The 26,632-nt window shown below is 38.5% G+C and overlaps 2 protein-coding genes across 7 annotated transcripts; one reads left to right on the top strand and one right to left on the bottom strand.

Annotated features, from left to right (window-relative positions):
- Nucleotides 1-252: 252 nt before the first annotated feature.
- LOC103437229 (vacuolar protein sorting-associated protein 45 homolog) lies at nt 253-14,730 on the bottom strand. 2 transcript variants are annotated; one of them, XM_008375703.4, is made up of 13 exons: nt 14,417-14,730; nt 14,103-14,304; nt 13,919-13,998; nt 12,910-13,137; nt 12,560-12,685; nt 12,353-12,433; nt 12,122-12,263; nt 11,834-12,012; nt 2,894-3,049; nt 2,447-2,554; nt 2,244-2,365; nt 1,272-1,403; nt 253-778 (listed from the first exon to the last, which is right to left on the bottom strand). In XM_008375703.4, the coding sequence occupies exons 1-13, from the start codon at nt 14,504-14,506 to the stop codon at nt 721-723; spliced, it is 1,704 nt and encodes a 567-aa protein (XP_008373925.3). In that variant the 5' UTR covers nt 14,507-14,730; the 3' UTR covers nt 253-720. The 2 variants fall into 2 exon arrangements, with proteins under 2 accessions (XP_008373925.3, XP_017188473.3); XM_017332984.3 differs by lacking the exon at nt 2,894-3,049 and having other exon boundaries at nt 14,417-14,647.
- Nucleotides 14,731-17,459: 2,729 nt separating this feature from the next.
- On the top strand, nt 17,460-21,707 carry LOC103437228 (putative UDP-glucuronate:xylan alpha-glucuronosyltransferase 3). 5 transcript variants are annotated; one of them, XM_008375701.4, is made up of 4 exons: nt 17,460-17,806; nt 18,403-18,570; nt 18,862-19,499; nt 20,392-21,707. In XM_008375701.4, the coding sequence occupies exons 1-4, from the start codon at nt 17,748-17,750 to the stop codon at nt 21,420-21,422; spliced, it is 1,896 nt and encodes a 631-aa protein (XP_008373923.2). In that variant the 5' UTR covers nt 17,460-17,747; the 3' UTR covers nt 21,423-21,707. The 5 variants fall into 5 exon arrangements, with proteins under 5 accessions (XP_008373923.2, XP_070678210.1, XP_070678209.1 ...); XM_070822108.1 differs by having other exon boundaries at nt 17,497-17,806; nt 18,379-18,570; XM_008375700.4 differs by having other exon boundaries at nt 17,499-17,806; nt 18,403-18,615.
- The last annotated feature ends 4,925 nt before the right edge of the window (nt 21,708-26,632 follow it).

Here is a 26,632-nt window from a genome sequence, read left to right as displayed (position 1 = left end):
GGTACAGAAAGTACAACAACAAAAGTTAAATAACCATCTACCATTGAATTAAGATTGAATGGTAGATGACCACAACTTTCTTGGATCATGGGGTCCACATAAGCCTAATGGGTCTAATGGGAAGGCAAAACACTCATTTTCTCTCGTGCATCTCTTTAAAATAAGAAGAAAAAAACCCCCTAGGTAATCCCTTGCCCTTGGAGTAGAATAGCGTTGTATCAAAAAACAAAAACGTCTCAACAAAAGCCGAACTTGCAACAACAAGCCAATAAAGTAAATCTATACTTTGTTTCTCACAGTATCAGTAGTACTTGCATGAATACAAGCTATATGTATAAAAGAAAAGGAGAGATTTAGGTATTAACATGTTTTTACCGAGGCATAGAAGTACATGTTATGTTAGTTAAGTTCTAGGGATATCCGGCTTGGTTAGCAGAAAAAATGGTTCTTCTCACCGGTTCTTCTCGGAGGGAGGGTGTGTGAACTGCTATAGATCTTAGCCTCCAAGTTTATGGGATACGTCTTCCCTTCGGTTCTAACTCCAACAAAATGGTAAACAAAAGGCCGTCCCCGCAGTAACGGAGGGTTGATTAGGATGATCCTCCAAGCACGTGTAGCAATTTTTGATATTACAGCAAGTGAAAAACAAAACACACATACACATCCACAACCACTTATCCACATTGCTATTCAAATGCTAGGTATACAAGAAACCAACACTCAGATGGCATTGCTAGTACGAGCTATTCTCTGAGCTTCTTCCAAGTCCTTCAAGAACCTGCATTTTCCAGAGAAGGAATAATTGAAGCGGGACATCTTATTTTAGACAATTTCCATAAGCTAAAGTAACTAACTAGAATACCCTCCAATAATTTCAACAGATAATTCAAAACCTCCAAAGAAAAAGTATTAATATTTGTTCCAAAATCACTTAAGCAACTATCTACTCATCACAATCTCCCATTGTCCATAATTGGTTAGGTGTAAGTGGATGCTTATTTATCACGTTCTTGAAAACTTCTAGGAACTCAAATTGTAGATGATTTGGACCACACAAACTAGTAGTGCAACCCGAAATAACCCAAAGAACTGAATATTTATCATGCCAAAAATTCTCAAACTTGCATCCAACACAAGAAAGAAGTGGTATCAAGTTGGACCACTCAAATACCGTGTTTGAGATCCAAGCATTAGGTGCAGCTAGTACAGCAATGTAAACTTCTTTTTCACTTATAATGCAAGTGTTTTGGTAAAGATGACCTGAAACATACCTTTTAGAATTGAGAATCACAGAACCACCAAGTATAAAACGAATTCCAGTATTCATAGCATTTTGTAAAGCTACACAACGAGACTCCTCGTACGTTGTCCCCCCAACAATGAAAATGACCACTTCTTGAGGCCTGCATAGAGATAGGAGGCATAATTCAAATCAAGGAGTCAAAATATAGTATTTTTCTATCCTCACACTATCATATTATAACTTTAACAAGATGATGAAGAGGCTATCACGAATTTCAAAGATTTATGCCAGGCTGTGGGTCCTTATAGAAATCCATACAAGATAAAGTGGGATAGACAGAAACAAGGTCAGGCAACTTGAGAGGAAGGGAAAAAGGATGATCAAGCAGCTGGTAATTAAAAACTGGAAGGGTTTATACCCAAGTCATTTGAGATGTCTAGGGAAAACCAGCAAGAAACCTGGACACTAACACATGGTGTCTGAAATTATGAAAACTATGAACTGCGATGCATTCATGAAAACCAGTGATTAAGTTTAAGGTCCTTTAGATGGCCATCCTGCATACAGGTCGAGGTAGTATAGCCTCAATGCCCTCCTACCTTGTCCACAAGCATTGATTTCTATGTATCTAACCAGTGAGCTCAACATTGAATAATGAACTGTCAATAAGATATAGGTTTGTATAAAGAAGCACCCAACAAAATGGGTGGCAGCATAGCATAAAGGAGCTTCATTTCAACATTCCTTGAGGTTTAAATGTTGGAGATATGAAATTCCAAAAATTAGTAAAATCCTCTAATCTAAAACACATAATATTCGAAGGTTGGAGACATGTGGGTAGCATCAATTGAGTACATCTACATCTTACATATATTAAAACATGGGCTAAAAGTGTGAATGAAACAACACCATCACCTAGCTGCAGCTAGATTATAACTTAAAAGTGACTTCCTAGGGAAATTGCTTTAAAATGAAATAGAATAAGACTTCAGACACCAACCTGCCCTGCTGGAAATGATTTCCCACAAATGGGTAATCCACATCTCTCAGCCGTCCCTTGGTGATGCTTTCCATAGTTTGGAAGAGAAGAGGCTGGTGTTGTGTGTACACATTCTCAACCCCCTACAGCACATAAGACATTATCTATAAGCTTGTAAAGCACACCCTACAATATGCACAGAGTATAAACTTTCCCAAACAAACCTTCAGCCCACGAGCCATGTTACGCGCGATGTTTAAGAAATCTCGATTTCCATAAAGATCCCCGGTTCGCTTATCCACACCCGCTTGCTTCAAGAGAAACTGGACAAGCTGTAATTCCACAATAGACAATTTATTAAACCCGTGAAATTACTCTAGTAGCTAAAATAAAGGTACATTAGAAGCTTAGGGTCTAATTGCTGCTCAGATTGAGCTTCCAAAAGATGGTCAATCTCCAAAACAATGGACGAGCATAACTAAAATAAAAATCACCACCATCAACTATCTGAATGAAAGTATCTTTTGAAATACCAAAAGTGTCAGGCTTTAGGAATGGAAAATTCCCACTTAAACACAGATATGTGACCCCCTTCCTCCCAAAGAAAAATGAAGGAAAAAAGTACATGAGGGTGAAAGAATCCAAACCAAGGATGCTATTGGTTATATTACCCCAGGCTTGTACTTGGGAGACTTGGATGACAGTTTGTTAAATAACTGCATTAGTTGCACAGGACTCTCCTTCTCATAGCGTAAAGCATACAGCATGACAAGTCGTAGGCGGTCAATATCAGATACGCTTTCATTGTTTAATAGATTTGTCACTGCCTGCAATATACGTAGGAAAAAGAGATTGTTGTTTCTGACTTCGAATTCAAATTTCAAGACGGTTAAAGTTGTTATCTCAAAGTCAATAACAGAACAAGTATATGGTAATGGTACAAAGCAACTAAAAATCAAATTCTGATATAACTTGCAACATGAATAGTAAGGCAAACAAAAACAAGAGTGGTAGATCTTGTCTTGTTTCAACTTTATAGCACTCATTATTTTGTCCGGCTAAAAAATAATTGTAAATTAATTTCAAGGAACTCCACCCTTTCAGACATGGAACAAGTTCCTTTGCATTTAGAGAGAACGTGTGTGGTCATCCAATCATGAGTAGAAGGTTTACAAATTGTCATGGAGTATGCATGTCATTTTTCCATGGTAGACACTCTCATTGGAGGGAAATCAAAGTTAATAAATAACTTCAACCCTGTGATAAAACATTTACCCTGAGCCCTTACTGCACCTTCTCTTTTTTGTACTTATGAAAACCCTTAAGTCTATCTGAAATGCAACAACAACAACAACAACAACAACAAGCCTTTTCCCACTAAGTGGGGTCGGCTATATGAATCCTAGAACGTCATTGCGCTCGGTTTTGTGTCATGTCCTCCGTTAGATCCAAGTACTCAAGTCTTTTCTTAGGGTCTCTTCCAAAGTTTTCCTAGGTCTTCCTCTACCCCTTCGGCCCTGAACCTCTGTCCCGTAGTCACATTTTCGAACCGGAGCGTCAGTAGGCCTTCTTTGCACATGTCCAAACCACCGGAACCGATTTTCTCTCATATTTCCTTCAATTTTGGCTACTCCTACTTTACCTCGGATAACCTCATTCCCAATCTTATCCTTTCTCGTGTGCCCATACATCCCACGAAGCATCCTCATCTCCGCTACACCCATTTTGTGTACGTTGATGCTTCACTGCCCAACATTCTGTGCCATACAACATCGCTGGCCTTATTGCCGTCCTATAAAATTTTCCCTTGAGCTTCAGTGGCCTACGACGGTCACACAACACGCCGGATGCACTCTTACACTTCATCCATCCAGCTTGTATTCTATGGTTGAGATCTCCATCTAATTCTCCGTTCTCTTGCAAGATAGATCCTAGGTAGCGAAAACGGTCACTTTTTGTGATCTTCGCTAGATTGCTCCGGTCATTAGTGTGGATAAGTATATAAATGGATAGAGATAGGAAAGCAAACATAAGATGTACGTGGTTCACCCAGATTGGCTACGTCCACGGAATAGAGGAGTTCTCATTAATTGTGAAGGGTTTACACAAAAGCAAACACAAGATGTACGTGGTTCACCCAGATTGGCTACGTCCACGGAATAGAGGAGTTCTCATTAATTGTGAAGGGTTTACACAAGTACATAGGTTCAAGCTCTCCTTTAGTGAGTACAAGTGAATGATTTAGTACAAATGACATTAGGAAATATTGTGGGAGAATGATCTCGTAGCCACGAAACTTCTAAGTACCGGAGTGTGGTATCGTCTTGACTTGCCTTATCTGTCTCATAGGTAGATGTGACATCTTCTCTGGAAGTACTCTTCCTCCATCCAGGGGTGGTATCTGTAACTGGTGGAGATGCACAAGGTAATGTATCAATTTCACTTGAAGCTTACTTGTAGTTTCATGCTTGGTCAAGCGCGATACAAACCATGTAGTAGGAGTCCCCCAAGTCGCCGAGCTAGGGGATCTGCTGAAAGAGGTGACAGACAAGGTAAGCAATCAGAGCTCCGGCTGATTGTTCACATTCTCCCTATCTTGCAGGCAGCATGAAGGATAAAGAGAAGAAAAATGAGGAGAGATGATATGGGATACTTTTGCTTTTGAAGAAGTAACTTTCCACAGGCTTATTCTTGAACTGGGCTGGAGGGTTTTCTGGTTTCCTCCAGAGTATAAGGCCGACTGAAGAATTTGAGGGTCAAAACAAGTCCATCAAATCTAGAGTACGTTCGACCCTGCTGATATGGGATACTTTTGCTTTTGACAGAGTAGTGGATGTATCGGCACGTGTGCTGTTACGCTTGTCTCCACATGCTTCCTTGTATCCTTCTCACTTGCCCTATTTGTTCCTCAGGCAGATGCGGTATCTTCCCTGGAAGCATAAGATGTTGAAGATGAGTACTCGAGAGCAATGCCAGGTAAGTAATCAGGTAAGGGGTTCCAGGCAGTTAGTTCCTGGCTGGAAGCTTGATTCCAAGTGCTGACTGATTGCTCTCTTTCTCCTTGTCTTGCAGGTAAGAACAATGCCAAAGGAAAAGACAGGGAAAAAGCATGATATGGGATACTCTTGCTTTTAACCCTGATGATATGAGATATTCTTGCTCTAGTATAGCTTGTTTACAGAGGTATTATCGGGGGGAAAGAAAGCTGAATATTTCGAAAGGCTTCGTTGGGAGTGCCCTCTCAGATAAGAGAAAGGGTTGAGCATTTTTGCAGGTCTGCCTGTCCGTTAGGGATGGAGGTCGACATATATAGGAGTCTCCCTAACATCAAGTAATAATGCTATTCCTTTACCCTGCTTGGTTATAGCACGGTAGTGGGAGCTGCCAGCTTCACATGTTTTAACTCTGTCAGAGCACTTTGAAAAAGTGGTCTGTGGTATCTGGAAAGCTGATGTTGCGTGTGAAGATTACAGACAAGCTTTATCCAAGGAGATCCAGCTCTTGAAGTTGGGAAAGTGGTGCCTTTTCGATTTTCGAACAAGTAATCCTGTCGGGGATCTGGCTCTCGAGATTCGGAGAACGATGCCTCTTCGATTTTTGAGAAAGCAATCCTGCTGGGGGTCTGGCTCTCGAGATTCGGAGAGCAGTGTCTCTTCGATTTTTGAGAAAGTAATCATGTTGGGAGTCTGGCTCTCGAGATTCGGAGGGCGGTGCCTCTTCGATTTTGGAGCAAGCAATCTTGTTGGGAGTGTTTTCTCAAATGTGAGTAAAGGTTGGACGTGTTTGCTAGTCTACCTTGCCACGAAGCACAGAGGTTGACACACAGGCACTTTCCAATTATCCAGCAGTGGTACTGTTCCTTTACCCTCTCTTCGATTTTGAGAAAGTAATCATGTTGGGAGTCTGGCTCTCGAGATTCGGAGGGCGGTGCCTCTTCGATTTTGGAGCAAGCAATCTTGTTGGGAGTGTTTTCTCGAATGTGAGTAAAGGTTGGGCATGTTTGCTAGTCTACCTTGCCACGAAGCACAAAGGTTGACACACAGGAACTTTCCAATTATCCAGCAGTGGTACTGTTCCTTTACCCTTTCTTTGATTTTTGAGAAAGTAATCATGTTGGGAGTCTGGCTCTCGAGATTCGGAGGGCGGTGCCTCTTCGATTTTGGAGCAAGCAATCTTGTTGGGAGTGTTTTCTCGAATGTGAGTACAGGTTGGGCATGTTTGCTAGTCTACCTTGACACGAAGCACAGAGGTTGACACACCGGGACTTTCCAATTATCCAGCAGTGGTACTGTTCCTTTACCCTTGTGGGTAATAATATGGTAGCTAGACCTTCAAAATTTATGTGTTTAAACTTTGTTAGTGTTGTTTCTTTGCAATTCTTTTACCCTTCTTGGTCAGAGCGATGCAGTGAGAGCTGCAAGGTTCACGTGTCTCAACTTTGTCAGAGAACTTTGGCAAAGTTATCTGTGGTACCCATGAGCTACTGTTGCGTGTGGGAAGTGGGTGATTGAACAGTACGATTCATGTGCTTTCTACTTCGTCAGAAATCTTCGACAGAATGCCCATAATTTCCGCAAAGCTGAGTGTGCGTGTGACAGGTGCTGACAAGGCTGGAAAAGTAGGTGCCTCTTCGATTTCTGAGATCGGCCCTCGTGGTCTCTGAGCATCCCAGCTTTTGAGAAAGCAAGCCTCTTCGATTTCTGAGATCGGCCTTCGTGGTCTTTGAGCAGCCCAGCTTTTGAGAAAGCAAACGCCTCTTCGATTTCTGAGATCGACCCTCGTGGTCTCTGAGCAGCCCAGCTTTTGAGAAAGCAAACACCTCTTCGATTTCTGAGCAGGCGCCTCTTCGATTTCTGAAGCTTCGTCGAGTGCAGATTTTTATAGGGGCTGACATTAAGTTCCAAAGCACACTTGAATATCCACCAGTAGAAGCTCCATTCTTGCACTTCTAAGATCTTGATTTGTCCGACCTCTTCTCTCTTCAACACCTTTGAAAATGTCTGGCCCCTCCGACCGTCGTTTTGACTTGAACCTTGTTGAAGAGGCAGCCCCGCCTTCTCCAGACAACATATGGCGCCCATCCTTCGTCTCCCCTACTGGTCCTCTTACCGTTGGGGATTCCATGATGAAGAATGATATGATCGCTGCGGTAGTGGCCAGGAACCTTCTCACTCCCAAAGATAACAGACTACTTTCCAAACGGTCTGATGAGTTGGCTGTTAAGGATTCTCTGGCTCTCAGTGTTCAGTGTACAGGTTCTGTGTCTAATATGGCCCAACGCCTATTTGCTCGAACCCGCCAAGTTGAATCATTGGCGGCTGAAGTGATGAGTCTCAAACAGGAGATTAGAGGGCTCAAGCATGAGAATAAACAGTTGCACCGGCTCGCACATGACTATGCTACAAACATGAAGAGGAAGCTTGACCAGATGAAGGAATCTGATGGTTAGGTTTTACTTGATCATCAGAGATTTGTGGGTTTGTTCCAAAGGCATTTATTGCCTTCGTCTTCTGGGGCTGTACCGCGTAATGAAGCTCCAAATGATCAACCTCTGATGCCTCCTCCTTCTAGGGTTTTGTCCAATACTGAGGCTCCAAATGATCCTCCTCCGGTGCCTTCTCTTTCTGGGGCTCTACCGACTGCTGAGACTTCTCCTAAGCAACCTTTGTGAAGGCTCCCTCTTGTTTGTTTATTTTGACTCAAGTATATGTACGTATTTGTAACTTATCGGGGATATCAATAAATAAGCTTTCCTTCATTTCAACGTATTGTGTTAAATACACCAAAGCCTTCTTCGCTAAGTTCTTTGAATTTTCTTTTGTTGAAACTTGTATGTTGAAGCTTTGTGAGTGGAGCATATAGGTTGAGGTAGTGTTCCCTTAATTTCCCGAGTGAGGAAAACTTCTTGGTTGGAGACTTGGAAAATCCAAGTCACTGAGTGGGATCGGCTATATGAATCTTAGAACGCCATTGTGTTCTGTCATGTGTCATGTCCTCCGTTAGATCCAAGTACTCTAAGTCTTTTCTTAGGGTCTCTTCCAAAGTTTTCCTAGGTCTTCCTCTGCCCCTTCGGCCCTGAACCTCTGTCCCATAGTCACATCTTCTAATCGGAGCGTCAGTAGGCCTTCTTTGCACATGTCCAAACCACCGTAACCGATTTTCTCTCATCTTTCCTTCAATTTCGGCTACTCCTACTTTACCCCGGATATCCTCATTCCTAATCTTATCCTTTCTCGTGTGCCCACACATCCAACAAAGCATCCTCATCTCCGCTACACCCATTTTGTGTACGTGTTGATGCTTCACCGCCCAACATTCTGTGCCATACAGCATCGCCGGCCTTATTGTCGTCCTATAAAATTTTTCCTTGAGCTTCAGTGGCATACGGCGGTCACACAACACGCCGGATGCACTCTTCCACTTCATCCATCCAGCTTGTATTCTATGGTTGAGATCTCCATCTAATTCTCCGTTCTTTTGCAAGATAGATCCTAGGTAACGAAAACGGTCGCTCTTTGGTATTTCTTGATCTCCGATCCTCACCCCTAACTCGTTTTGGCCTCCATTTGCACTGAACTTGCACTCCATATATTCTGTCTTTGATCGGCTTAGGCGAAGACCTTTAGATTCCAACACTTCTCTCCAAAGGTTAAGCTTTGCATTTACCCCTTCCTGAGTTTCATCTATCAACACTATATCGTCTGCGAAAAGCATACACCAAGGAATATCACCTTGAATATGTCCTGTTAACTCATCCATTACCAACGCAAAAAGGTAAGGACTTAAGGATGAGCCTTGATGTAATCCTACAGTTATGGGAAAGCTTTCGATTTGTCCTTCATGAGTTCTTACGGCAGTCTTTGCTCCTTCATACATATCCTGTATAGCTTGGATATATGCTACTCGTACTCCTTTCTTCTCTAAGATCCTCCAAAGAATGTCTCTTGGGACCCTATCATACGCTTTTTCCAAATCTATAAAGACCATGTGTAAATCCTTTTTCCCATCTCTATATCTTTCCATCAATCTTCGTAAGAGATAGATTGCCTCCATGGTTGAGCGCCCTGGCATGAACCCGAATTGGTTGTCTGAAACCCGTGTCTCTTGCCTCAATCTATGCTCAATGACTCTCTCCCAGAGCTTCATTGTATGACTCATTAGCTTAATACCCCTATAGTTCATGCAATTTTGTACGTCGCCCTTATTCTTGTAGATAGGCACCAAAGTGCTCATTCGTCACTCATTCGGCATCTTCTTCGTTTTCAAAATCCTATTGAAAATGTTAGTGAGCCATGTTATACCTGTCTCTCCCAAAACTTTCCACACTTCGATTGGTATATCGTCTGGGCCTACTGCTTTTCTATGCTTCATCTTCTTCAAAGCTACACCCACTTCTTCCTTCCGGATTCTACGATAAAAAGAGTAGTTTCTACACTCTTCTGAGTTACTCAACTCCCCTAAAGAAGCACTCCTTTCATGTCCTTCATTGAAAAGATTATGAAAATAACCTTTCCATCTCTCTTTAACCGCGTTCTCTGTAGCAAGAACCTTTCCATCCTCATCCTTGATGCACCTCACTTGGTTTAGGTCCCTTGTCTTCTTGTCCCTTGCTCTAGCTAGTTTATAGATATCCAACTCTCCTTCTTTGGTATCTAGTCGCTTATACATATCGTCATAAGCCGCTAACTTAGCTTCTCTCACAGCTTTCTTCGCCTCTTGCTTCGCTTTTCTATACCTTTCACCATTTTCATCGGTCCTATCCTTGTATAAGGCTTTACAACATTCCTTCTTAGCCTTCACCTTTGCTTGTACCTCCTCATTCCACCACCAAGATTCCTTTTGGTGTGGGGCAAAGCCCTTGGACTCTCCTAATACCTCTTTTGCTACTTTTCGGATACAACTAGCCATGGAATCCCACATTTGGTTAGCTTCCCCCTCTCTATCCCACACACACTGGGTGATTACTTTCTCTTTGAAAATAGTTTGTTTTTCTTCTTTTAGATTCCACCATCTAGTCCTTGGGCACTTCCAAGTCTTGTTCTTTTTTCTCACTCTTTTGATATGTACATCCATCACCAACAAGCGATGTTGATTAGCCACGCTCTCTCCTGGTATAACTTTGCAATCCTTACAAGTTATACGATCCCCTTTCCTCATTAGAAGAAAATCTATTTGTGTTTTTGACGACCCACTCTTGTAGGTGATCACATGTTCTTCTCTCTTCTTAAAGAAGGTGTTGGCTAAGAAGAGATCATATGCCATTGCAAAATCCAAGATAGCTTCCCCATCCTCGTTTCTCTCCCCAAAACCATGGCCACCATGAAAACCTCCATAGTTGCCTGTCTCCCTGCCCACGTGTCCATTTAAATCTCCTCCTATAAATAACTTCTCTGTCTGAGCAATTCCTTGCACCAAGTCTCCAAGGTCTTCCCAAAATTTCTCCTTCGAACTCGTATCCAACCCTACTTGAGGTGCGTACGCACTAATCATATTGATAAGTTCTTGTCCTATTACAATCTTGATTGCCATGATTCTATCTCCTACCCTCTTGATATCTACAACATCTTGTGTCAAGGTCTTGTCCATGATGATGCCAACACCGTTTCTCGTTCTATTTGTGCCCGAATACCATAGTTTAAACCCTGAGTTTTCTAGATCCTTTGCCTTACGACCAACCCACTTAGTTTCTTGTAGGCACATAATATTTATCCTTCTCCTCACCATAACTTCTACTACTTCCATAGATTTTCCCGTCAAGGTTCCTATATTCCACGTTCCTAAACGCATTTTGCTCTCTTGAACTCTACCCTTCTGTCCTAGCTTCTTCACCCTTCCCCGTCTAATAGGATCAAAGTACTTCTTTTGTGTGTCCCGTGTAAAGTTAATAGGAGCATATGCTCCCAAACAACTTTGAGTGGAGTCGTTCGAAAAGAAGTTTCTATAGCCCCCTTGCTCATTTAACACTGCATCCGGGTGCCGATGGAGATACAGCGACCCTTGCTCACTTATCACTGTGCTCAGGCCACACAGCGCGCCACTTACGGGTGACGCCCTAACTTTAGCACGATTTCGTTCTAGATTCATTTTCATAAGGATTCGACGTGATCATGGAGTGCCGGCTGTCGACTACCTGACGCCCTCCCCCTCCTCCTTTATCCGGGCTTGGGACCGGCAATGTAAGATAAACTTACACGGCCGGAGTTCAAGTTGCATTACAAAACATGAAGAAAAAATGTTTAGAAACATACCGAGCGAAGTCTCAATTGCATTAATTACAAAACTCTTGACCATCACCAATAAGCAGGCACAACTATTTAAAAAAGTATAGACATGTTCGTTGCTCCTCATATGACTAGACCCTCTACACACCCTGCGTGTACAAGCTTGGTAAAAAAAGGGACAAACACATTTGAAAATACTACTAAAACAACAAAATAATAAAATAATAAGTCCTCCCATATAGGTAGTTAGGATACGTAGAAAAGAGACAGAAATGTAGTTGTAGACTTGTAGTGGGATAATAGAGAGGAATAAAAAGGGGAGAGAGAATGTAGCCGAAGTGGTTTCAGTTTCATTTAATTATTTGAGAAATATGTTGTTTTAGTTAGTACCTCAAAAGCTGCCACCTGCCCACCGTTGCAAGCCAACTCCTGCTCTGTCTGTGACACTACCATAAGTTTTCGCTCTTCAACTAGCTTGCTCATTTCTGTTACCAGTGCCACATGCTTTGAAACATTTCCATGCATCTTTCTGTACTCAGGGTAATTGTCAACAAACTTGGCCATGTCCTCTGCAATAATGAATGTACACATTTGGTTATCAACGACTAATCCCTGAGCGGCAATAGTTAGTAACTACAAGTCAAGAATCTCAAATTTTCAGTTTTGCATCCTACGAACCTATCGTCTGAATGTTCTGGTTACATTTTGAAATTTGCTGAAATTCATCAACCAACTGCTTGATGTTCATCCCAATATCACCAAAGTTCTCATACATGTTCTTTTTGAAAAAAGCATCTTGCTCTGATGACAGCACAACCTCCTATGAGCATCAATACAGATATATATTTGTTTAGCAAGAAAATTACAAAACACAGATATGTACAGTACTGAGAGAAAATACAACTCAACCTCTTGATCCTTTGGAAATTTTCCAATGTTTCTTAAGTCGACTTTGTTGTCTTGAATACCAATCAATTCGTGAACCATGGCCTGAAAGTAGTTTAATAAATGAGCTCTATTTATATTTCAGGTGTTTTTGTCCCAATGTAATTTAAAAGATAAGCATACATGAGCCATTTGCACATATGTTGTAAAAGTTAACCACGACACAATTACCTGATAGGTCCACTGATTCAGCAACGGGGTCACAGGATCATCCCTCCTATCAATTACCAGCAACAACGGAGAAATTTCTGTTCGTCTGAAATCAAAAAGTCCACTTTCCTGCTGGTACATCAGCTTCTGTTACATGCCCAAAATACAATATCAGTTTCCCTGTGCAAACTTTCATGGCGAGAGTCTTCAGGCTGTAAAATCCCCTTTATATGACATGTGCCATGCATAAAAAGTTGAGCTTATAGAAAACAAGAAACGGGAGAATACAAAACCCTAACAAAGTTCACATTCAAAATAGTATCAATACAAGCCCACATACAAAACTATTTGGAACACATGATTATACTTACTGCTGTTTCCTGCGCAATCCTTTTAGCAATATCAGATGTTCTCTGATAACGAATAACTGGTCTTCGTTTTAATGCCAAAAAAACAGCTGCAATTCCATCAACTACTCGATCACATAAGCGCTGTAAATTTGAATGATCTACAACTGCTGGGAGCATATACATGTGATTTGATGGCATATTCAAAGTGAAATGGTAAGGATCAGTTGCAACAAAGTCTGCATAGAACTCCTGCAAGACCAAGACAAACCTAATATGAAGAGTAAGAAAATAAACCCATATATGAAGTATCATGACGAATTTGTTATTGTTAAGTTTAATATTAGAATGGCTATGTTACACAATTTTATATTTTTTCTAAAATGAAAACTTCACTGCAAATTTGATCTGTCTAGTTGTGCATTAGAGCGAGGTTTATTATGATTAGTTTTTGGTTGAAGCTATCTCATCAGTTCTTCAAAAGAAACAAGGATTTAACAGAAAAGTAAAACCAATTCCAACTTGAATAAAAACAATATATTTCGCATCAACTTCCTTATAAAGTGAGTAAAAGAAAAAATATGCTTCCTCATAATAAATAATAAGCTTGCTTGAGATTAAGGTCCTGTTCTCTTGGCAACCTAGTGACCAAGGATTCATGTTCACCAACCTTTGGATATGATATTAAAGGTTGAGATTAAAACACTAAAATCAAATTCATTTAAGTTGAGATTAAGACATAAAGAACACATTGATTAATTCTCCACCCTTGATATCAAATCAAAGGGTGAGTGACCATGCATTCCTTGGTCACTAAGTGACCAAGAGAACATTTCTTCCTTAGTGACCAAGCAAACATTTTTGCCTGTCACAAACTTACTACTTATGAATCTATGATGTATTTCTCGAATTGCAGGCATCCCAAATAAAACTGGAGTCCAAATTTAGTTAGCAATCTACATTACTACATACATAAATTTTCAGATAAACCGAACAAATGATCGAGAAAGCATTTGAGTGAATGATGAATTACCTGAAGCTGCTGCACAACTTCATGCTCATCTGAATCAGCTAAAATATGAATCTGGGTATCCTTCAATATGTTGGAGAAAACTGCAAATTCCAGTATTGAATGAGAAATGAGCTCCAAATATCATCTGGGTATCCTCCAAAAACACTCCACAACCAAATTAACATGAAGAAACATCAAAACTTACAGAGGTGATACTCCCCGAATCGAGGAGACACCAAGTGCCGGCGCAAAAACTGTATGTTCTCTGAAGTGGGTGCGAGAAAGTAAACGGCTTTGAGATGCGACATGGATTCTCTGGACTTGGAAATGGAGTCTACCAATTCCACCAAAAACACTTCTTTCTGCAGAAGCTCGGATTGCGAATACGCCACGCTCACTATACTAACCTGCGGCACATTCAATTACCCAAAACAACAACAACCCATTATTTACTCGATCAAAATTGCTCCAGAAATTCGTGAAATTTTGAAAGTTTTCTAGAGTTGAAAGGGTTGTTACCGTGTGGGAATCGAGGATGAGAACCTTCATGCCTGAGATGTCCTGCAACATCCGGCTTAAGTAATCCCGTACAGCCGTGACCAGCACCATTTTCAAGCTACGATCTGATGCGGATGATTGTGATGATGATATGTTCAATTGTGTATAAGAAACGAGAAATTTGCAGAGATCTACAAAGACGGGCGGGGGGAGGAAGAAGAAGTGAAGAACTGGTCTCTAAAACGCGCCGTTTCTTTATTCATTTACTTTCTTTTTTCCTATTTGTAAGAGGGGTAAATCAAGAAAGCATCATCTCTCAAAGATGTCAAATTTCGAACTTAAATTTTAAATTTGACAGTTTATGTAGCATTTTGATATATTTTCATGTTTTGCTCTCCACCCGACGTATCAAATTAAAATATTATTTTATTACATTATTATTATTTTTCTTAATTTTTGTCTTATACTTTAAATTTTACATATAAATAATTCATAACAAAAGTCATATTAATTAATACTAATACAAATAATCATTATAGAAAATTGTCATGCGTCGACCTCTTTTTCTTAATTTCTACCTCACTTACAATTCGAAGGAAAAGAGGTCGACACATCTGAAATCTCCTTCGAAATTGAGTTGGAGAGTACACTGGATGTTTAGCAAAATAATCATTATAGAGTCTTTGGTGCCCATCGAGTAGTCTTCTATTGATATATGCATGACCTTTTATGGAACCATGACGTTTTCTCATTCCTGTCTTCATGTTCTCTTGTTCATTTTGTAAAGCAACCAATTCCAACCTTTCCAGTTCTTCATCAGATTCAGAATTAACAATACTCTAAAAATGATCCTCTGCTGTATCATAAGATGAGTCTAAAAAAATTTGGGGTATGTTCACAAAATAACGAAGGATACCTGTTGAAGAACGAATCACTGTATTTTACAAACCAGCAATGTTGCTTAAATTGAAACAAATTTGCTGATTAAAAAAAGAAGAAATAGGTAGTGTTTTAAACGAACTCTACCTTTCAACAATCAATTGCTTAAATTGAAACAAATTTGCTGATTAAAAAAGAAGAAATAGGTAGTGTTTTAAACCAACTCTACCGTTCAACAATCAAATAATAAATGACATTTAATAATAAATGACATTAAAATTTTAATAAAAGACATTTAATAATTAGTAAAAAAAAAAATTGAAGCTGCTATCAAATTTGACAGCAAGCCCCTTTGTTGCCATTTCATGTCATGCCATATAAGATTTGGCATTTCGGTTGGAAACAATTAGCGGCTGTCTTTTTTTTACTGTTATAACTTATGTGGATGAGATGCTCTAACACATCCTAATACATATATATTTTTTCAACTTAACTTAAGCTACTTAATCTACAATTCTACGATTTAGTGTTATTTTTTATTTTGTTAGTAAAAAGTCTAAAGTTCGACTCTCATAAATGACAATTAGGCTCCACTAAGTAAGCTCATTCACTTTGTGTTGTAGTCGCAAGCTACCCATTATCGTTAATCAACAACCTTCTCTCACAATTGCTTAATGAGAATTTTGTATGATAATTTAGTGACGCCATGGCTTTGCCTTTAACGCTTTCATCTTGTTGTTTGGTATAGTAATAAGCAGAAATGTGAAACCTTCACCTCGGAACTTACCATTTGCCTTCATATTGAAGTTAAATTACGTGTTATAAACCTATTAATATGGATCCTAGGGAATCACGAACCAAGGGAGGAATCTCACAAGCCAATTGTCTTAATTTGCATAAACTCTTACCCTAGAGGGAGAATATTGAACACAAACATCTTGCCGATTGGAGTGTATGTTCTTCATATAACATTCAGATCGAATGACTCTATGAAATTACGTGAGTACAAATTTTCTATGACTGACTCATTTTGTGACTTTTTATGTAAAGTATTTCTCTTGCGTTTTGAGAATAATTAGGTAAGTAAAATAATTAAGTGTTAAGTAAATTTGTAGTATTGTTGTGAGTGAAAAATGCAGTGTCACAATGTTTGATTAACTTGATGTAAAACTATATTAACTGTTTATAATAACTAAAATGAATATGATGCTCAAAGTTTAATATACTAAACAGTCTAGTGGTGGTACTCGCAATGGTACTGGATGCTCAATGGGGTAGTGGATAGTCGGTGGCGGTTGTAATGGAAATGGTGATGGTGAAGATGGTCACGATGCTCATTGATGAGGTGATGGTGGTAGTGGCAGGAAGGGTAGGGGTGTGGTGGTGGGTGTAGAGGTAACAATGTGGTGGAGATGGTGGTGCTGCGGGTGGAGGTTGCTAATGGTGGTGGTGCATGTGGAGGCGGTAAGAGTGGTAGTAGGATGGTTGTTGAGGCGATGATGGCAACGACGGTGATTGTGAGAGCTTGGTGGCGGGGGTGTTGCTAGCGATGGTGGTGTGCGAACAACGGTAATGATGGTGCGGGTGGTGGCTTTCGCTTTGTGAACCAATACGTCTATTCCTACACGAATCAATTTTTGATATATATTTTGCCTATTATATCATCTCGTATTTATAACTTGAAGATATATGAATGTAACTTATGTGTGAAACGTACAGTTACACAAGAAAAGGATAATTTCATTTTTGAACATTAATGATGATATTCAAAGATTTAAAAAAAAAAGTAGGATTTTCTTTTCTTCTATTCCTCCCTCGTCTTCTCTCACACTTTTTATTTTGTTTTTCTCTTCCTAAAAGTTAATATAAGATATTTACGTGATTTAATTGTAATCGTTCAAATAAGAGAGAAGAAGAGAAAATTGAGAAAAAAAGAGAAAAAAATCTTATAACATGTTTAAAATGTTAAAATGACTTAATCGTAATCGTTAAATGAATATAAGAAATTTGAGAAAAGAAAAGAAGAGAATCTTGCACCATTTAATAAAACCTCAATTCGGCTTTCTGTAGAAGCAACTTTTAAAAGCAAGTGAGAAGTTGCTTTTGTGTTTTATTTAACACAAATGGGTGAAGTAGTTGAGAAATGGTCAAAAGGATAAATGAAAGACTTTACTATGAACCGACTGACACGATATTTGACCAAAAATATAAAAATTTCAATCACTTGTTTTCTGAGTCGCCGTTTTCTTCTTACACTGCAACTGCATTCACCTGTCTTTCTTTACCTTCCTTGCTTGGTCACTCACAGATCACAGATTCCCAACGACTTTTTCTTCACAACAAATTGGAATCATTTTCCTGGAATTTGTCTCTTTCCAGTTTTTAATTTTTTATAAGAGAATAGTCCCAATTGTTTGGTCTGTTGATCCTTTTGAGCAACAGCATCCATGCTTGTTCTACTGAATCAGCAACCATGAGAACTTCCTCCCCAACTTCCATTGAGCCCCGACACCGCCTTTCTGCTTCTGCCAGGTCTCTCTCTTTCTCTTTACTGTAATTTGCATTCGTTTTGTCGACAGTGTTTGATTCTTTGTTTTCATACTCAGAAAATAAGCATGTAAGAAAACCCTCACTTGAATTTCTCAAATTTTGGGTCATGATTCTTTAATTTTGATGAACAGCGGGTCCCGAACCAATTATTATTCTGGTGTGTATTTGAACGTGTATTGAATGATTGACGAGTTTTGGTAATGATTAGGCTGCAATTTAGTCAACTGTTTGAAAAGGGTTTGGCAAAATCATTAGCAACATTTTTGAATTGTACGGCTTATACTCTGTGAATGGTCATCATGCCAGAGGGTTCGCTATCGGATTTTAATGGGGATGTAGAACATTCATTATTCATACATGCTGTTTTAACATATCAGTTAGCAGTACATTCCCAACGATCGATTTGATTGCCGAACAATCGATTGTATTGTTGGGTGGAACTTGTTTCCAATGGCATTCGCTTATTTACTGCTCTATCGAGTTGTTATCCATTCCATTTGTTGCCCTTCGCACATTGTTTCGCTTGCCATTCACCAATGTGCTCATGTATGTAGTTGCCAATCCCTTTTTTTTTTCAGTGAAGACTGTAGCAGAAGGAGGCCCCAGAGGAACAGGGATTTTAAAGATAGGAACTTGAAGCCCACCTTGAAGCTTGTGTTGGCTGTTATTATATTGGGGACTTTTCTCACACTCTTCTTCTCTCCTGGTGTTTATCATTCAGATCATCAATCCCATTCCGTATCTCAGTACGTCCCTTTGGCTCATCGCCGTGCTTTTACTTATTATTTATGGTATTGCTCTACTCTTTTTTGCTTTCTTGCTTAAATGGACAGTTCTTTGGCATTAGGTTTTCGAAAAATTTTCCCCACCTGGGAAAATATATTGTCAGGGCAACCCTCTTTGTTTGGAATTGGAAAAGTCATATTTCTCAGTTTTCAGGCAAATGGGAATTGGTTTTTTTTTTTTTTTTTTTTTTTTTTTTGGCTTTGCTCTCCCTGCCGTGGAGATTTTTTGTAACAAATGTTTATTGCCTGCAGCTCAAACTCTGATGACAGGTTGACAAAAAAGAGTGTTGCTCAAGATTTGCGTTATGTATCATCTGTAGAAACTAACTGGGATGAAATTTCTGATGCTATTGAAAATCTCACGGACAAAAAGGATTATCAGGGAATTGGCCTGTTAAACTTTAATGACAATGAGATTGACCATTGGAAGGAGCTGTTGCCAGATTGTGAGCATGTAGTCCTACACCTCAACCATGCGTCAAAAAACATAACATGGGAAACCCTGTACCCTGAATGGATAGATGAAGAGGAAGACTTTGAAGTTCCTACTTGTCCCTCTCTACCAAAGCTTCAAATTCCTGGCAAACCTCGGCTTGATCTGGTCGCTGTCAAGCTTCCCTGCAACAAGTCAGGCAGCTGGTCAAGAGATGTGGCTCGGTTGCACTTGCAGCTTGAAGCAGCAAGGCTGGCTGCAGCTTCCAAAGGGTATCACCCAGTGCATGTGCTTTTGGTGACGGACTGCTTTCCAATCCCAAATTTGTTCACTTGCAAAGAGCTTGTCAGACGGGAAGGGAATGTTTGGCTTTATGAACCAAAACTGAATACGTTGAGAGAAAAGCTGCAGCTCCCTGTAGGGTCATGTGAACTGTCAGTTCCTCTCACAGCTAAAGGTCAGATTTAAACTAGTGTCTCTCTTTTTTCAATGAAAATTTGTTTTTGTGCACTGAAAGCTGCTAGTCTGCCTCTCTTTATTTACACTTTCTTTCTGTTTTGCTTTTATTGTTCAAATTTCACTGTCTTGGAATCCTTTATAATGCAGAGTTCAGTTCACTCAATAAATGATATTCACATTTTTGTATGTTATAGCTGGGCATTGTAGAATTCAATTGAACTTGAGTTGTTTCTGTGGAGCTTAATTTGAGGTGTAAGTAGTGAGTCTAGTGACCCACACCAAGGAGACAGTATCGCTTATGTAAATTATGAATTAGATAGGTAGTGGTCATCCCCACACCAAATGAACTTGCAATCTTGAAACAAGTAGTGTATTCATATAGTTCCACCAGACCAAGGCAGATATCACGATTACAATGGTTTAGGTTTTTTTGAGTTTTATTAGTCAAACTTTTTTCGGGTAAAGTACAGCTGGTCCATCCAGATGTACATGCATGATGCAAATGCATGACATCCTTCAGTGCCACTGATTTTAGTGTCCTGTGGTCAAAGTGATCAAATTGCTCATGATTTATGATGCTCAAAATTGTCATGCAACTGAAAACCCTGTATATATGTATGAATGTGTATACCACCTTGTGTATCATGTACTTAGGAGATCTGCTACATCAGTGATTGATGTTAGTGCTGACCACCTGCTAGCCTTAACGTTAGTTGTTGAAGAAATTTGTGAACATCTTTTTATATTTTTACTCTTAGTTGTTAAATCTAAACACCATTTGTAACTCATATGTGGTAGGTTCAGTGACTTTGGTTGCATCCTTTAAGAAAGCTACTATCAGTCATGGGTACTTTTGATATTTAACTGATGAACTAAATAATTGCACGCAGAAAGCTTTTACTCGGAAAGAGCCCACCGAGAAGCATATGCAACAATCATACATTCTGCCCATGTATATGTTTGTGGAGCCATTGCTGCAGCTCAGAGCATCCGTATGTCTGGTTCAACGCGAGATCTTGTAATACTTGTTGATGAAACAATCAGTGAGTATCATCGTGGAGGATTGGCAGCTGCTGGGTGGAAGGTTCACACAATCCAAAGAATCAGGAACCCTAAAGCTGAACCAGAAGCATACAATGAATGGAACTACAGCAAATTCCGTCTTTTGCAGTTAACTGATTATGACAAGATCATTTTCATTGATGCTGACATGCTTATACTTAGGAACATTGACTTCCTGTTTGAGATGCCAGAAATATCAGCGACGGGAAATAATGCTACTCTGTTCAACTCCGGTGTGATGGTTATCGAACCATCAAATTGTACATTCCAGCTGCTCATGGATCATATAGATGAAATCGTCTCCTACAATGGTGGAGACCAGGGTTATTTGAATGAGGTATTTACATGGTGGCACAGGATTCCAAAACATATGAACTTCTTGAAACACTTCTGGGAAGGTGATGAGCCAGAGAAAAAGGAGAGGAAAACTCACCTCTTTGCAGCTGAACCTCCAATCCTCTACGTCCTCCATTACCTGGGAAATAAACCATGGCTTTGCTTCCGTGACTATGACTGCAATTGGAATGTGGACTTTCTGCAGGAGTTTGCCAGTAATGTCGCACATAGAAGGTGGTGGAAAGTGCACGATGCTATGCCGGAAAACTTGCAAAAATTCTGTTTGCTTCGGTCCAAGCAGAAGGCAGCACTTGAGTGGGATCGGAGACAAGCTGAAAAAGCAAATTACAGTGATGGTCACTGGAAAATTAAGATAAAAGACGAGCGTTTAAAAACATGCTTTGAGGATTTCTGCTTCTGGGAGAGCATGTTATGGCACTGGGGTGAAAAGAATTGGACCGATAATGCTACTGCTACTCTATCAACACCTGCTCATACAACTGCATCCGTCTCTTCTTCGTGACTTGTTTCGCGTCACATTTTCATACTTCATACCGAGGACACAAATCAAAACATGGTGCATGCTTACAAATGTGCGAAAGAAAAGTTTTTCTCTCCTTAAAATTCAGTTAGCATCTAGTTCAACAACTTCCTTGTAATTCATTTTATAGTCATTATTCCTAATACATCATGCACCCATTTTCGCATCAAGGTTGCATAGATTTGTGTATTTTTAATGTTTTTTTCTTTTTGAGGCTGCATGCCATGATGTCTTGATATCTAGTCCCCTCAAAAGTGGCATTTTTTATGTTGGCTGGTGTCTTTTTTTCTGGATATTCTGGTAGATTTGGTTGCTTTTACTTGGTGTTACTGTTCCTGGATTCTGGGCTCTAGTATTTCCACCATTATCATATCTGATTTTTACAAAACCTGATACGAACTGCCTTCTTCTTGGTCTTGCTAGACTAGGAAATAGACGATTCAATACCTGCAAGAGAAAATTGGACCAATGGTCTCTGAACTTTGATCCAATTAAAACTTTGTTTCCAAAACTAAAAATCAGTGATTGTTGGTCCCTGTTTTAATGTGGAGTAATAATCGTTTTGGCCAACTCCGTACGAACTTCCATCCAAAATAAAGGGTTTAGAAGGGACAAAAAATAGATGGAAGTTCTAATGGAGTTAGCCAAAAGGACCATTGCTCTACATTATAACAAGTTCAAGGACCAAAGCTCCAATAGGACTAAAGTTCAAGGACCATCCTCCAATTATCTCTTCATGCAAGAGATAATTAGGTCTTGTTCACAATATATATATAAAAAATCATTAGGTTTGTTCACAATATATATCATAGACTCTTTAACATCAGAAATAATGTAGTATCGTCCGACTCATAGGAAAACTTCAAAAACTTCAAATCATAGCTCTGCCCCTGAATTTAACCTAAGAATTTCTCCATATGATGGGTGTGTTTTGACCTACCTAAAAATATTTCTATGTTTGAAGTGAGTTGTTGATGAATGAAAAGTTTGCCATAATTCATTCTTGAAAATCATATGGTTTTTAAAACTTGTTTTTGGAACATTTCATAACTTTCTTGACCACAATCATATATGGATCACCTACTACACTAGATAATTGATATAAATGAAAATCAAGGACAATGCTTGGTTGTTTTGGTTGAGATGTCATTATTTAGTTTACATAAAACATATACCAAACACAGGTCATTACCAAGAATCGGTGAGAGTGGTTAGGTTCAAGTCATCTAATCCCACTACTAGTTAACATAAATAAACCCTATACCAAAGAAAGCTTATAAACATAATTGAGTGTTAAGTGTATCACATCACTATCACCTTTGTTTTTTATTTTTGGAAACACTCATTTTAAGGAGAGATTAGTCAATGTGCCGGAATACAGGCACATATGTTATATGTCATTATACAAGTGGGGTGATACTTGGAAAAAAAAATACCTCCCTCTACTTGTATAATAACATGTGGAGTATCACTCTATATTTCGGTCACATTGAAAGTCTTTAACCAGCCCTTAGTTAATGAGTCTTAAATAGTCTAATAATATTTTTCTTTCCTTTAAAAAGGATCGTCACAGCAGTCCACCCTTTTGAGGGCCGAGAAGACTCACAGAAGCATTTTAACATCTCTTGCCACCATCGTGTAGGATTTTGGCACCTCTCTAGCTATTTCTCCAATAGGTAGGGCTTTTTTTGCCCAAGCACTTATTTGGTGGGGAGAAACTAATCCAATTTGAAGTTGTTGATGTTTATATCCGTCGATCATAGAAGAAATTTTTTTATTCATTTCATTATGATCAAGCTTCCTTCCTATTAATCTAGAAATTCTTTTTAGATACAAGGAAATGGTTCAGTTCCAGAGCCAAGATTTGTAGTTCTTGAACAAGCAATTGAAAAGATTTTGGAGCATTCTCAGGTTTAGGTATTGTTCCTCCAATAATTGTAATACCAATTACTTCTTGGCGAGCTCTAATATGATCAGATTTATAAGTAAGCATCTTTTGTAAAATATGAGCAACACCAAATCCCTCTAGAACCCAAACTTCCATTCTCCTGGCTATTGTGCTGATTGCTTGGCCCTTCCTCTAAGGGGTTGTTGTGTAACAAGTGCATAATGTCCATTGGAACGTCCATGTATTTTAACAACTTGATGAATTAATTTCAAGTTATAAGGCTTTCCTATTATAACAGGTTGTTCAAAAGGATCTCTTGTTCTTCTATTCACTAATGTCAGGAATTGAAGTCAAGATGTGTAGTGTGAAGTACAAACCTAAAAATCGTCTCCAACCTTTGAGTCACACCGTAATGGTTAATAGTCTAATAATATTAAGTTCAAATTAGCATTAGCCTTTCTAAATTTGATAAGTCTCGGAACACGGTAAATGCTAATAAAAAAGATGACATTAACCAAAATTAGGAATTCGACAAAAAAAAAAAAAAAAAAAAAAAAAAAAAGGGAATGAGTAGCTAATTGGTACTCTATTTGACACGAATTAGCTGTCTACATTAGCAGCATGTCTAACATTATGTTTTGTAATTGTATTTTGAATTGAGTGAGATTCTACCCAATCTAATCATTTCGATTTTAAGCGATATAAAGTGTACTAGAAAAGCACACTATTTTAAAGAAGTTATTTGCATCCATGTGTGTAATATGTTTTATAATTAGAGTTTTGTTGCAATTTAGTATTACGGTATAGTTGTATTCTTTTTTATTGTAAGTAAGAGGTTTTCGATTCTCATCAAAAGTTGAATTTGAATCACATTATTACTTATCAATTGTGAAGTTTATCTCGCTTCCTCACACCCTTAATCTAGATAATATCGTTGTTTTGAAATTTTTTTTAAAAAATAATAATAATATTCACAAGGATCTTCCCTTGGATTGGGTCTTGAGCAAAATTACAAAAGAAAATATCTTGTTTTAGGGAGCATTTTTGCTCACCACCATAAACTATGGTGTATGCTCACCATACACCTAATTAATTGACACGTGTTATTTCACTCAATCTTGGTTAATTTTTTTCAAAATTGAAAAACTAAAATTTAATGTGAAAGTTAACTAGAGTTAACTGAAATGACATGTGTCAATTGATTAGGTGTATGGTGAGTATACACCATAGTTTATGATGATGAGCAAAAATGCTCTCCTTGTTTTAATCCTCTGACCAAACAGAAGCCACGTGTCGTTGTTTATATGGCGTTAAGTTTTTTTTAATATTACTTTTCAAGCCACGTCAGTTTGGAGTCGTCCCTATCAATTTTCTAGGTTACTTTACTTTTGTAATTCAGGCAAAAGTCTATATTTTTCTTTAACAAGCCTTATTATTTAAATTAAATGAGGGAAGAGTGGATTAAGTATTACAATGAACTAATAATAATGTGATTTAAATTCACTTATAATGATAATCAAATTAGGAAGTAAAAAAAAAATTATCATATCGTAATACTAACTCGCATTATTATTGTTATTATAAAAATGAGATAAGAATTGTTGTTGACTGTTTTAGGAGAGTAGGTTTGCTTTATATTTGAGCCTAGTCTTCTACATCATTAATCATTATTGCGTAAAGATAGGGAGAGAGGGGCCAAAACAAATGAAAAACTTAGCGTAAAAACTTTGGCACCGATGAAAGAGGGTGATACTAACTAAGGGATGTATTTAATTGAGATTTTAAAGAATTTTAATTCTTTTAATGAATCTATGGATGTTCAATCAGGATTTTAAATGATTCTCTGAAATTTAAGGTGTATTTAATTATAATTTTAAAATAGTTTATTAAAATTCTTAGAAATCGGGTGTATTCAATTAGGATTTTAAAGAAGTTTATAACATTCCAGGTGTATTCAATTGGAAATTGATTTTAAAGAATTTGAGAAAGTTGAGGAATTAGAAGGAATTGGAGAGATTTTGTAGTGGATTTTAAGCATCCACAAATCTCACATCTCCCTATGAGATTTCGAGGGAATTGAATCAAAATTTTATATGGAATTTCTATAAATCAATTAAACTCCATAAAAATCCATAGATTTATAAATTCATTAAAATCTCTCAAATTCTCAATTGAATATACCCCCTAAATTTGTAGATTAAATGCTAATAGAAATTAGCACGTTTATCAATATGTACGTAATAATCAAATCATCAAGTTACAAGTTATCTAGTTACATGATTTTGTTTACAAATTTAGTCTCCTCAATATTAAGAAATGAATAAGACCAAATAGGTGTACCAAAAACCATAATAGGATGACCTAACCCACAAGGCAAAGCCAAAGCCAAGTTTCATGAATTGACCAACCGCCTCCTGACCTCGTTTGTCTCTCAGTGACTCAGCCAACCAAACTCACTCCTTTCCATCACATAACACATCTCTTATAATGACTTCTGTTTGGGCTGGATCTGTCCTTCACACAGCTTCCTGGGGTCTTGCCTATCGAGCAAGGCTACTTGGTGTGCTGCAATATGAGTTTGCTATTAGTTTGAATGGTGCCTTTGTGGGGCATTTGTTAGGTCTTTAAGCTCACAATCAAAACTATTATGGATCTGAGCGTGCCAATGTTATCTTTGTATAACAGATTGTTCTCTTTTTGTTATTATCTGGGTTGATTACTTAAACCACAAGCTACTTAGACTTTTTGATCTTATTGGACTGTTACATATGGGTTAAGTCCGTAAAAGGTTCTTTTTTCTTGCCTTGTAAACAAAGACTTTTACTCATAATATTGTATGTCCAGATAAAGCGAGTTCATGACGCTTCCAACCATTTCTTTGATTACAGTTAATACTAAAGAAGTAAAGTTAATCTGTTTAGCGAGATTAATCATAGATGAAACTTTGAATGAAAAGCAGTTGAAAATGAATTAAAAACACAATGGAAGATGCATTAAACAACAAATCTACTCTATGCAAGCACAAACAAAAAAGACTTGGGCAAGATTATAACCTTGTCATGCAGGGTTCATCTTCTTGCAACCACTTCTCTTTGTGTTTTACAAGGGTTGTAATGTTTGGAGAATGAAATATAAAATGGGTTTACTAAAGGGATTTTATACTATAATACTGGGAAAAGGTAGCAGAGCTTCTAAAACTTGACAAATGATGGCTTTCTATGGTTTGCTGCGACTGTGTTTTGAATTCCATCACACAACACGACTCTTATAACGACTTCAAATCCATTTGTTGCGACTGTGTGTT

Source organism: Malus domestica, chromosome 05, assembly GCF_042453785.1.
Source record: "Malus domestica chromosome 05, GDT2T_hap1".
Taxonomy (NCBI): Eukaryota; Viridiplantae; Streptophyta; class Magnoliopsida; order Rosales; family Rosaceae; genus Malus; species Malus domestica.
Note: the sequence above shows the minus strand (reverse complement) of the source record. Positions and strands in the feature narration are given on the sequence as shown.

Bases quoted from the DNA above. Each gene is read 5' to 3' on its own strand.
- LOC103437229 (XM_008375703.4), bottom strand. From the start codon at position 14,506: ATGGTGCTGGTCACGGCTGTACGGGATTACTTAAGCCGGATGTTGCAG. The intron at 12,013-12,121 runs GTTCGTAGGATG...TCATTATTGCAG, and splicing joins CCAGAACATTCAGACGATAG to AGGACATGGCCAAGTTTGTT. The intron at 1,404-2,243 runs GTTGGTGTCTGA...ATCTCTATGCAG, and splicing joins AATCATTTCCAGCAGGGCAG to GCCTCAAGAAGTGGTCATTT.
- LOC103437228 (XM_070822107.1), top strand. From the start codon at position 17,748: ATGAGAACTTCCTCCCCAACTTCCATTGAGCCCCGACACCGCCTTTCT. The intron at 18,616-18,861 runs GTATTGCTCTAC...TATTGCCTGCAG, and splicing joins GCTTTTACTTATTATTTATG to CTCAAACTCTGATGACAGGT. The intron at 19,500-20,391 runs GTCAGATTTAAA...AATTGCACGCAG, and splicing joins AGTTCCTCTCACAGCTAAAG to AAAGCTTTTACTCGGAAAGA.